At 46.8% G+C, this 11,858-nt stretch overlaps 5 protein-coding genes across 5 annotated transcripts; 2 read left to right on the forward strand and 3 right to left on the reverse strand.

Annotated features, from left to right (window-relative positions):
• The first annotated feature begins 89 nt into the window (after positions 1–89).
• On the forward strand, positions 90–1,556 carry BO87DRAFT_461698 (S-formylglutathione hydrolase). Its single transcript, XM_025629112.1, has 4 exons — positions 90–483; positions 600–820; positions 891–1,085; positions 1,165–1,556. Exons 1-4 carry the CDS (start codon positions 219–221, stop codon positions 1,348–1,350), a joined length of 867 nt encoding a protein of 288 aa, XP_025476566.1. The 5' UTR covers positions 90–218; the 3' UTR covers positions 1,351–1,556.
• Positions 1,557–1,622: 66 nt separating this feature from the next.
• On the reverse strand, positions 1,623–3,162 carry BO87DRAFT_399787 (uncharacterized protein; the record flags this gene model as incomplete). The annotated part of the gene is made up of 6 exons (XM_025625467.1): positions 1,623–1,970; positions 2,026–2,420; positions 2,471–2,768; positions 2,815–2,862; positions 2,916–3,032; positions 3,085–3,162. The coding sequence occupies 6 exons, from the start codon at positions 3,160–3,162 to the stop codon at positions 1,623–1,625; spliced, it is 1,284 nt and encodes a 427-aa protein (XP_025476567.1).
• A 1,107-nt stretch (positions 3,163–4,269) lies between these two features.
• BO87DRAFT_365501 (NADPH dehydrogenase) lies at positions 4,270–5,690 on the reverse strand. The gene has a single exon (XM_025621799.1). It carries the CDS (start codon positions 5,665–5,667, stop codon positions 4,579–4,581), a length of 1,089 nt encoding a protein of 362 aa, XP_025476568.1. The 5' UTR covers positions 5,668–5,690; the 3' UTR covers positions 4,270–4,578.
• A 2,592-nt stretch (positions 5,691–8,282) lies between these two features.
• On the forward strand, positions 8,283–9,633 carry BO87DRAFT_399789 (uncharacterized protein; the record flags this gene model as incomplete). The annotated part of the gene is made up of 4 exons (XM_025625468.1): positions 8,283–8,395; positions 8,529–8,943; positions 9,006–9,395; positions 9,451–9,633. The coding sequence occupies 4 exons, from the start codon at positions 8,283–8,285 to the stop codon at positions 9,631–9,633; spliced, it is 1,101 nt and encodes a 366-aa protein (XP_025476569.1).
• Positions 9,634–9,907: 274 nt separating this feature from the next.
• Positions 9,908–11,427, reverse strand: BO87DRAFT_139688 (uncharacterized protein). The gene is made up of 3 exons (XM_025618103.1): positions 10,721–11,427; positions 10,555–10,667; positions 9,908–10,497 (listed from the first exon to the last, which is right to left on the reverse strand). The coding sequence occupies exons 1-3, from the start codon at positions 11,136–11,138 to the stop codon at positions 9,955–9,957; spliced, it is 1,074 nt and encodes a 357-aa protein (XP_025476570.1). The 5' UTR covers positions 11,139–11,427; the 3' UTR covers positions 9,908–9,954.
• Between the last annotated feature and the right edge of the window lie 431 nt (positions 11,428–11,858).

The raw sequence follows: 11,858 nt of genomic DNA on the forward strand, positions 1-11,858 counted from the left end.
CTAGATTGTCTCGATGATAAATCCGGGATAGCGTAGATAACTTCAAACGGCAAAAATTTCCGGGAATTCGAGGATCCACCGCCCCTCATTTTCCCCTCATCCGATATTTCCCCTCATCATTGTTGATATAATAAACCATCCACCCTTTCTTTCTCTCCCTTCCTATCTCCATCTCTACCCCATCCACAACACCCAGAGGTATACACATACATACAACCATGTCCGTCACAACAAAAGCCACCATCGCCTCCTTCGGCGGCAAGCTCCTGAAGCTCACCCACGCCGCCACCTCCACCAAATGTGAAATGGGCTTCAACCTCTACCTACCCCCTCAAGCCTACCAGAACCCCTCCGCCAAGGTCCCCGTTCTCATCTACCTCTCGGGTCTGACCTGCACCGCCGAGAACTGCTCCGAGAAGGGCTTCTTCCAGCACGGTGCCAGTAAGAAGGGTATTGCTGTGTTGTATCCTGATACGAGTCCTCGTACGTCCCCCCGCTACCTTTTCCCCTCTCTGCTTATCTCAAGAACTCTATCACATCTATCCTCATGAAATATGGTAATTGGAGTATGCTAATACATTGGATGTGGGGGGATATAGGCGGCCTCAACATCCCCGGCGAAGCCGACAGCTACGACTTCGGCACGGGCGCCGGCTTCTACGTCGACGCGACCAAGCCGCCCTACGACAACGGATATAACATGTACACGTACATCACGGAGGAATTGCCCGCGACGGTGTTTGCCGCCTTTCCGCAGTTGGATAGTGAGCGGGTGAGTATTACGGGTCATAGTATGGGTGGACATGGTGCTTTAACTTTGGTACGTATACCTCTCATCTAGTATTTGTCTATGATGTTGGGATTTTTCTCAAAGTTAATAATTGGGATAGTTCCTCCGCAACCCCGGCAAATACAAGTCCGTGTCTGCGTTCGCGCCCATCACCAACCCGATTAACTGCCCGTGGGGACAAAAGGCCTTTTCGGGATACTTTGGGGAAGATCGGCAGGAGAAGTGGAAGGAGCATGATGCTACGGAATTGTTGAAGAAGTGGAAGGGTGGCAGGTTGGAAGTTTTGATTGATGTTGTATGTATTCCCTTTTCCCTTTCCCCTTCTGTTTTACCCTTGTAGGCTGTACTGATAATGATTGTGATTGTGTGTACAGGGCACCGGAGACAACTTCTACAAGCAGGGCCAACTTCTTCCCGAGAACTTTGAGAAAGCTGCCAAGGAGGCTGGTGTGGAGGGCGTGACGATTCGGTACCAGCCTGATTACGATCACAGTTATTATACTATGGCGACGTTCTCGGATGATCATGTGGAACATGCGGCGAAGTTTTTGTTTGCTTAGTGGGTTTTTTTCCTCTCTCTCTCTCTTCTCTTATTTTTAATTTCTGTTTGTGACTAGACTGGAGTGTCTATTATTTTTGTAAAAAAAAGAATATTATGCAAAAATTCATGTGACTGTTCTGATAGTGTGAAGCGATCGTCAGGCTAGAGCGTCGTTATAGATTTAGTTATTGGAGGGATGGATATAGATAGGAATATAATGATGTGATGATGGTGTATATAACATGGTTTCAGGGAACACATTCTCATAAAAATAATCAAGCTATTACAAAATCACCGCAACCGACTTATCAACCCCATGCATAGACTCGGGAAACTTGCAGTCTGCACTACAATGTCCCTGTTGATTCTCCCACGGACACTGATGTCCACAGATACACTTGGGATCCGTGCACCAGATGTCATTCGGGCAGACGCACGTTCGCGTAACGCACCAGAGGTCATGAACATCCCTGGATCCGAGTCGGCGTCCGTGTCTGTGCCCGCACTCATCGCCAAGGGGACACTCTCCCAGGATATGATATCTACTGCAGTACTTCGATCTTCGTAATCTTTCGAAGTTCTCTCTGCTGCTGGCCCGAGGTGGCGGGTCAACCCGTTGGCTCTGGCTGTTAAGCTGGACTGTGTTGAATTGGATATGGGTGTCGTATGAGGGGGAGATATCGAATGTTATGACTGAGATTTTGGATCTCTTAGATCCGTTTGTTCTGGTGGGGGATGTCGCTTGGAGGTTCGACTTGGCAATCGTGGCGTAGTTGCCTTTTGGCGTTGATGGCGTGCTGAGGTTAGTTGGAGAGCTGCTGGGTGACGAGTTGGCGGATGCGGTTTTGAATGCGCTGAAGGATGACGCTCGCGAGGGTAGCTTCGTGGATCGGAAGACCTCGGGGAAGGAGGTGGTTTGGAACTCGCTTGCTAGCTGCTCCATTTCCCATGCGAAGGGTGCTCCCTGGACGAGGGAGATGCGGTTGGATCCTTGGTGGGAACCGAGGATGCGTGCGTAGCCATTGTCAGTCGAGCCACAGAAGATGATGCGACGGCAGTGGACGTCTAGGATGTCTTGTTCGAATGTTGCTATGACGGTGGTCAGTACATGCCAGAATTTGGTGAAGAGGGCAACATACCCCGTATCTTGACATCAGAGCATTCCTTGCCATTTCCTGCATCGATGAAATCGCACAGGCTATTCTCCATATTGAATCCCCGAATGAATGGATCCAGCGCTTCATTGGAACGCAAGATGTGCGCTTCCCGGTACGTTTTCATCAAGCCCGGAACGTTGGCGTACACCCGAATACGGTACTGGATGTTTGGGCTGGCCTGTGGATCGATATCACGAATGTGACGCTCGACGGACTTTCGGAGAAGCATGGCAGCTTTGCGTCCGCCATTGTAGCCTTGTCGAATGAGAGCATCGTTGAACTGAGTTGTCAGTAAAGGACGAGACAATAGACGGACGCTTACTTACATTCATACAGTCACCGTCGACAAGCACAGAAACAAAACTTAACTTGGACTGCGAATCTGTATAAGCCTATAGAAGCGAGACACTAAATTGGGAAGAAATACCTGGTCAAGCCGTAAGTCATCATACTCTGTTTTGTACTTCTTAAATTCCTGGAACTTGGCATCACCAAGTGTGTTTTGAAGAGCCCTCTGTAGACTTTCGACCTGGGCAAAGAGATTCTGTTGAAAAGGTTAATATGTTGATAATGCGTTATGCTGTGAAGTAGAGTACCTGAAGAATTTTGTCTCTGCTATCTTCAACTGCCAGCACGGCTTCGTAGCGTCTTTTCACTTCCAGGAGGTCGATCATTATGACGACTTATGAGCTCGATGTATATACCAAAGTATGTTCACCAGAATGGAAACAGTTCTTGAAGTATAGAACTGCACAGACAGAGAAGAAGGTCCGGATCACGTCGATGGCTGGATATTTATATTGTATGGGCCTATCAATGAAGCACCTAGTTTCGAGGCCATGATTTTCGGGAGACACCACGAATGTCGCGACTTCGAACCACCCCATGAAACATTGTTAGCCAATAAGTCCTGCGTGTTTATCTGAATTCCAACGGATCAGCTGTGCCGAGATTCCAGCGTGTCGTGCTGGAAAAGTGCAGCGGTTAGTATACGCCATGGGTTGGACTTGGCCGACCCGACAGACGCCCAGTGTGATGAGCAATGACACTGCATGGAAGCTGCGCTAGAGAAGATAGCGTGAGAGGAGATGTGATATCGGGTGGTTGCCGCCATGGAGAGGGGAAGAGGGGAGAGACGCCAAAGAGACGAGGCACGCACATCTGGCGCTAGATTGACGGGTTGGCATTGGCCGGCCCCAGGCACCCCATCCGCCATCACAGCGAGGACCCAGACATCTTCCGCCCGCTTGGAACCGCTTGCGTTTGTGATGTTGGAATATTTACTGGCAACGGGAGATGTTGCGCTTTAGTCCAAAATCATAAGGTCTTGCTTCATTCTGTTGGTTTGGCGCGCAACATTGTCCGGAGTGTCAAAGGACATGGCTCTATTCCTTCCAGTCAATGTTTCCAACAACAGATCTCATGATCGACAAGATTTTAGAGTTATCTTCTGCCGTGTCCTAGGACACATCTAAGGCCGAACATTGTTCTAAAGATAGAAATGTGTTGGTGGTTGGGATAGATGATGAAGACCATAGCGGAAGCTTGAAAGTGTCACGAGAGATAGTACATGAATAGTGGTAATAACAACTCCGACGAGTGATAAGCATGAGTTATACTAGTATTATACATTGCCCTACTCTCACTATGAATGCGTACGCAGCATGCGTGCTTATATAATCTCCCCTGACCGGCAACAGCACCTCTTTCCTCCCTTCAGTATGAATGCTGGGAATGGATTCTGGAGAATGGCTATTCAATTCGAAATTCGGCAGTAAAAGCTTACCAACTGCCATACAAAGCAGGACATCCCGCTCATGAAAGGAACCTTCCCGTGCGCGACCATTATACGTATGATTTCTTCTCACAGGCACATTCCGAAGAAGCTACACGTGGGATATTCGGATGGTTATGATCGACAGGGTACCCTGGCAGCGAAAGGCCTATATACGAGCATGCCTGGATCGATATAGAAGGCACTGATGATGAGGGAGCTACAGAGGTTGAGGACGGACGGGGAGATGCATCATGATCTGAAGAAAATGTATGTAGAATGCTGGCTCAAGGGCATAGCGCCTTGGAATCGAAACTTAGGATAGGAAAGGATAGTCGATGTACCCTTTTGGGGTACCGGGAGTATAGGCCAGGTCGCCATTGAAAGGGTTTGGTGCGATACCCTTTTTAATGCAAGCCACAAGATCAGGCGTTGAAGCGAACGACCGACCGAATCCAACGGCGAGCTTGAAGTCCTTATACTCCTCAACAGCGCGCTTTGCAGACTCGCCATCATACCCCCAAGTGATGATGACAGGTATGTCTGTTCGCCAGCTATCAAAGACAAAATCCAGAGGCTTTACGCGGTCCACATCGTACCAATTGTCCACACGAGACGTAATGACGTGTAGGTAAGCCAGGTCCAACTTCCGCAACTCAGTAACCAGATGAGTGAACTGAGACTCCGGATTCCGAGGCTCGATAGAGTGGTATGTGCTCCGAGGACTGATGCGGAAGCCAACACGATCACCACCAACAGCATCAACAACCGCGGCAGTGACTTCGAGTGCAAAGCGCGAGCGATTCTCAACCGAGCCACCCCATTTATCCGTCCTATTATTGCAAGATTTTTGGATGAACTGATCGATGAGGTAGCCATTAGCACCGTGAAGCTCCACGCCATCGAAGCCGGCGGCTATGGCATTGCGGGCAGCAGTGGCGTGGTCGCGTATGGCGTCATGAATTTCCTGCTCGCTCATCGGCTCCGGTGGTCTGTCATCATCTTCAGTCTCTATGGCACTGGCTTCAGCCTCGAGGGGGATATTGCCAGATGAGAGCTTGGGAAATCCCCTGTCTGCCGTGCGACCTGCACAGCAAAGCTGCAGAAAGATATAGCAACCCTTGCTGTGAACTTCTTCAGTGATGGCTTGCCATTTCTGCAGCTGGCTTTTGCTCCAACATCCTGCCCATTGGGGAAGTCCCACGAGCTTCTCCGATACGGCTGTGCCTTTGGTGATTATTAACGTGCCTGGTGTGTGTGATCGCTGGCTGTAGTATTCCTTGGCGATTGGCAGAGGTCCGTGGTCTGAGTCCGTGCGAAATCGTGTCATGGGTGCCATGACAATGCGGTGTTGAAGCTGACATTGTCCAATGTTGAGAGGACTGAATAGTGGAGAGGTCGTCATATTGCTGTGCTGGCGCCCGATTTTAAGAGTATGAAAAGCGTAGATTTGATTAAGGATGAGACGATATATGGTTGTTATCGAAGAGCAGAATAAGTAACTTGATCAAGATTGGAGCCCGCCCAAAGGAGTTCCGAAGCTTTCCCAAGACGTTGTCGTATATTTATTACTCAGTAAGGAGGCTTGAAGGATTATCACATAGCTCAAGAATGGATGAATCTAGCTCATTTTTATATCTCGATTATTATATGACGGCATGGACAACAATTAACCTTACAAGGCATCTATCTATATGTATTTGTCAGGTTGAGTTGAACCTACTCCAACTTCGCCGCTGAAATCATTCGGAAAAGCGACCCAGATTTTGGAGAAGTCTACCCCAACCTGCGTCAACCACTCTCGGCTTTTCGTCTCGCAACTCAAAATTTTCAACTGATACTGCATTAGATATGACGATCAACTTCAGTGTAGTTCTGTAGTTCCAGTATTGGGTATGGGTCATTTGATGGGTGTAGATGCGAGAATCTATGTATTGAAATCATATTATCTTCAGGAGCAAAGTGGAAGGCTACAAGGCGGAGATTCTATATAGTTATGTTCTAGATATAACGCATTTGGGGTTAAGAATGTAAGGCACCAAGAAAGGTACCAAGAAGAAGAAGACCAAGTTATTTGTCATTAACCCTAATACAAAACCTCAAAATAATTGGTAGCGGATGTGGGTGATCTTATCATCTCAGTCACAACCATGCCGGTCAAGTCGACACAGCACTTGTCGGGTATTGAGTTAATATATAGTTCATGTAAGGTTAGTAATTTGATAGAGCCGCAAATAGAACTGAAAGCGAGCAACAGATTAGACCAGAAAGATCCATCCTAGATATGGAAAAAAAAATTAGTTCCCTATCCAGCGTAACATCTAGACAAGCTGCAATGCCATCATCAGGATTTGATGAGAGCCTGGCTTAATCATGGTTGATTAAGGTCACATTAGCGTTAATTGAAGAAACATATTAGCTGCACCCCATAAAACTAGCAGATATCACTAGGGGCACAAGTAGAACCTAAACTCATGTTGGAGGAATTCATCCTACAACAGGTTTTGACAAGGTCCACACTAAGAGATTTAGTAATGCTCTAACCCGGGATTACAACAAGGCACTTGTTGACAAGGATTACAGATTAGTCCTGGGTATCTCCAAAATCTCCATGAAGCTCTATCGATCAGATGTTGTGAAACGTTGTTGGCAGGGGATCAAAGGACATGTTCCTTAACCAAAGCCAGGTAATTACCCCAACTCATGATAGTTACTCCAACTGCTTTCTCTAATAATGTGGTTGATGTCTGTGCAAACGCCAACATCGTTACTCCAACTATTTGATGTATGCCAAGGAGTATAATGGATATGAGTTTACTAATTGTTAACATCTATTGATCGTTCTAATTTTCTTTTCGCAGTGTTTAGGATACGAAACACTCATATGCAACTTTGAATTTATGCTCAAAATTCCCCAGCCTGTATCTGGTGTATTTACATTGATAATTAATTCCTGGGTCTTATGGGAACTTCAGAATAAACAAGGAAAGATTTTGAAGGGTTGAACACTTCTTTCCAGTTTCTATATTGAAAGATAGGGATGCATATAATAGAACACGCGAGCGTTGACTCTGGGAGTGCCACACTAGATACTTCAACATACCTTGGAACATTGTTTCCTTTAGTTCAGTGATGAATATATTGGATATAGCGATGTTTATAAGCCGTTGAATGAGCATTGATTCTGGCTTAATCGAATGAAGCAGTGACACATTGAGGTTCTGGTCTTCAGTGTTGGGGATTGTTATCTTTCGGTGGAGCTCTATTCACTACTCATATGGGTAACACATCAGTATTCTTCACTACTGCCTCTTCTTTGTCCCTGAGTAGTATATAGCTTGAGACCCCATCCTACAACTTCATCGCTACTCTCTGCTTTTCTGTAAAACTCACCCTTACTCCTCGTATACACCATGCCACACTACTCTGCTTTCTCAAATTGCATACTCTGTTCGGGTTGGCTGGGCGCTGCAAACTGGACAAGGGAGTTTGAAATAGGTAAATTATAATCTTCTCCGGGTTCTCAGTTGTTAACAGACTTTATCTAGTGTACCATGAACGCGGCAAACTTTACCATGGTCATATGCACTACAGGGAATCCAATCATTATCAGGAGGTATCATTCGATGGGGCTAACGGTCAAACGGATTGGGTTCAAGTGGTTCCTTGCAGACATACCACAGGAATAGAATGCTTTTTGATCCATACATCTTGCTATCGTGTGCTTCTTGACCAAACTACATCGCAGTTAGGAGTTGAAGAGTTGTTCCGATTATGCCAGGCATTACAACCAGATACTCAAAGATATTTTGGGCCCCACGCCCTACTCTACCTGGACAGTATGACACAGCCCTTTGCGGATATTCCAAAACATGCTGATATCACTTCCCAGGTTGCCTTGATCCACATGATACTATAATCCCTTCTGACCTTGCGACGCTTTGTACTGGGCCGTACATGGAGACAAAGTCTGCTCATTGTGATTCAAAACTGCTTGGACTGCCGGGTGAGATTTTGACCATGATCCTCGAATACCTGTCCCCGACGGATCTCCTTCGCCTTTTTTGTACCAGCAAGATTGCGTTGGATTATGGAGATTCGGTTATGCGCACAAAACCACGCCAGTTCTACCGGTGCATTCCCCGCTGATAACGAAGGTATATCCAAGCGCCGACTGCTGCTTGTTCTTTCTCTTAGGTCTCCCAAATCACGCAATGAAGGACTCGATCTGAGATGGGAGGTAGTGTCTAGGATAACAGTATTGAGCAAGTTAATACGCTACATTGCTACAGAATCGATACCGCCGACTGTGGAAATATGGGCTCCGAAGAAATTGGTCAACCATGCTTACGGATTATGGAATTCTTTCGCAGACTTGACGACTGGTGTCGAAGTTATTACGGTCTATGGGATTAGAATCAAGGATCATGTTTACGTTTGCGGAATTGACTTTCTGACAAGAAGCACTCATCAGCACATTGGTCACCACTCCAAGCTAGTCTCTCGAGTCGAGATTCTTCCCACCCAGGTTTACTTTGTCTATTTCCTGGCGGACGCTTTTGGTATTAGAGGCTTGAAGTTCGGTTTTTCAGCGTGGAGCTTTGAGGAACCGAAAAGCGATCAATGCTGGGAAGGATTTAGTATAAGGAGACGAGAAGGGAGGCTTAGGATTGTGCGAGACGTATGTGTTCCTTACTGTAGCATAACTACTGATTGGGTGCCAAAGTTAATGATAACACGCAGGCAGTCAAATTCAGATATATTGGGTGGTGCTCCGACACTACCCCTTCTTTCGAGGAAACCCTTCTAGTGCGGAGTAGGAACGCATTCTATAAGAGTGATATTGATGAGAACGATTACTTTCCGCTGTACCCTTACCGGGAGGAACAGCTCGTGTCTGATTTTGGGAACGTCACCGTCGAGGCTCTGTGGGTAACGGAGGATCTATCGGGAGTCACGATCTACAGCGACCCAGATGTGATAAGTGGTGTCGCTATGCATGACTCGTCGGGGACAAGCATCGTTGGTGATGACGCAGGCGATAAGGATTACTTACCAATACACGGACCGGATGAGTTTCTTGCGGGGGTTGTTGTTCGCATGCATCCATTCTACGATTTTCCGCTACTTAAAGTAAGTAAATCTACTTTTGTTTGCCAATTTTACTTCATCGGCTCATTGTGAGTAGCTCAAGACCAACCGGGGCCGGCAATGCTCTTCCTTATCCTCAGTATCAGAGGAGGAGTACAGCAGTCGAAATATCGAAACCCTAGAAGATTGTTATATCAAAGGCTTCTACTTTCGGCTTGAATTCTCCAGTATTCTGTCTATTGGGGTTATCTACGGCAATCTAGGGGAAAGTGATGGCTGACAGGATGAAGCCTAGAGATCTTGACCTTGGACAAAGCCTGCAAAGCTGTTTTGCCAGCGGGTTTAACAAATTCTGTTAAGTTTCCTTTTTCTGGTCATTTCTACTGAAGAAAACCCTATTTGTCCATGGAGCACTTTTCACCGTATCGAGATACTACTAATAGCACACCTCTTCCATCCACTTGTTCCAGGCTCTGAAAATCAGTCCAACAAGGAGTATCTAGAATAGTACATATTATAAAGACCACCGTCCGATAGCACTCTATTCTTTCTGTGATCATCCCACATTATTCATATTATAACACAAAACCAAATTAATCTCTCACATATTATCCCCCCCACGACTCTCCAGTTCCTCATACAGCTCCTTTGTCCTCTCAAATCCATCATCCAGCGCACCCTTCCCCAACTTATCGTCATGGTTGATAAACCGCCCTACCCTCTCCATCATGAATCCCCTGTACCGCGCTGTACTACACAAATGCGTATGCCAGACTAGATCTATATCCAATGTCGGAACGAGCATAACGCCGGGATGAAGACGAAACAACTCGACGAAGTTGTTGTAGCGTTTTCGAGCAGTCTCTAGTATTTCCTCGGCATCAGGATAAGAGATCCATAGACAGTTGTGCATCTGGTCGATGAAGTTCATTTGGCGGAGGACGTTGTGTAGAAGGGCTTCGTTTTCGGGAGGTATTGATGGATGTTTTTCTTGGTTTGGTTGGTCTGGTGTGGACTGGGTTCCGCTAATGGTGTCTGTGAGAGTGACAAGAGGGTTTGTTGTTATGTTTGCGGTAGATTCGAGCCATTGTTTGTTCGATCTGTGGAGGGTATATGACCAGTTGGTTGGGTTGATGCAGTCGTGCTGCAACGTAATAGTTGTTTAGTATGCGGTGTATATCAATCCATGGTGCAAACCTACTATAACAACCCATGGGAAAGACACTCTTTGAATTCGATCAAGCTGACGGCTTGTACAGAATTCCTTGTAATCGGATGGGTTGAGCAAAAATGCGTGCCAAACCATGAGTATGTCTGACAGTTTCAGTAAAATGAATACGCCCATCATGGCCGACAGTGAAACTTACCAACAGGGGGAAGTATAAGCGTTTTCTTGTTTCCATCACGCTCAAGCTGCTTCTCCGCAGCACGGATCCAGACCTGGAATCTCTCAACAGCAAGCGACACGAACCGATGCCACTTTTCCGTCCTCTTTGTTTTCCTACGATGTTTCGGTATCCATAATCGGCTTGAATCGAGACGAAATACGCGGTCTAACTCCTTCGACTGGATGATCTGGATACGCAGGTTATGGAATACTTCGAGCAGTTCGAGATGGACGGCACATTCCCCGATCGCTGGGAGGTCCGCGTTACCTCTTTGAATATCATTTGATGCGGTACCTAAGTTCTTGAATAAGTCTGGATGAGGGATTGAGGTATTTTGGGTTGTTTCTTTGAAGGGACGGCGCAGGAACATGGGGAAACGTCGCTGGCGATGGGCCATCGTGCTAACAAGATCAGCAGTGCCATATATTGGGTTGTCCTGAAGAAAAGGACTTGTTTTCGTTTCTGGTTCGGTCTATATATCTGCTCTTCTGACAGCCTTGTGTTCTACGAAGGCTACTTGACATCAGTCTTGCAGGCTGAGCAAAGCTAAACGGTGAATGATGCCCTGATGACTATCGAGTCACGAGATCGTGTCCAGTCAGAGGGTATCATCAAAGAAATGGCTTGCAGGCAGTGCAATGGCAGCCTTCCCATTTGCGAATAATCAAGACTCAGCATACAGCCCGTGTTCAAGATCTGACCCAAGCCAACCTAACAACAACTGGTGTGTCCTATCAACCATCATAAAGTTGGCAGTGGTCTAAATCTTAAACGGTCACTCTGCGACTATTATTTTGATACGCTGAACCTCTCTAGTGGAATACTGCGGACTATTAAGCTTAACAAGCACGCAATTTAACTGTTCGGCATGTCAGCGTCCGTCGCGGAGCTTCTGTTAAAGATTGATCCCCGCCAAGACGCCGCTTCTCCTTCGTTCGGCACTAGAATCCCGCCAACCGACTATCTATGGATGCCTCAAACGCAGATATTTGTCTCCGGTTCGAAGAGGGGCTCTGGATCATGACAAGCATCCGGTGACGCAGCTGGAGGAGTTGCCAAGCAGAGATTGCGTTGCTTCTTAGGGGTAAAGAGGGAAGGGATCGGCAGAGAGAGCGAA

This window comes from Aspergillus neoniger (assembly GCF_003184625.1).
Source record: "Aspergillus neoniger CBS 115656 unplaced genomic scaffold BO87scaffold_31, whole genome shotgun sequence".
Lineage (NCBI taxonomy): Eukaryota > Fungi > Ascomycota > Eurotiomycetes > Eurotiales > Aspergillaceae > Aspergillus > Aspergillus neoniger.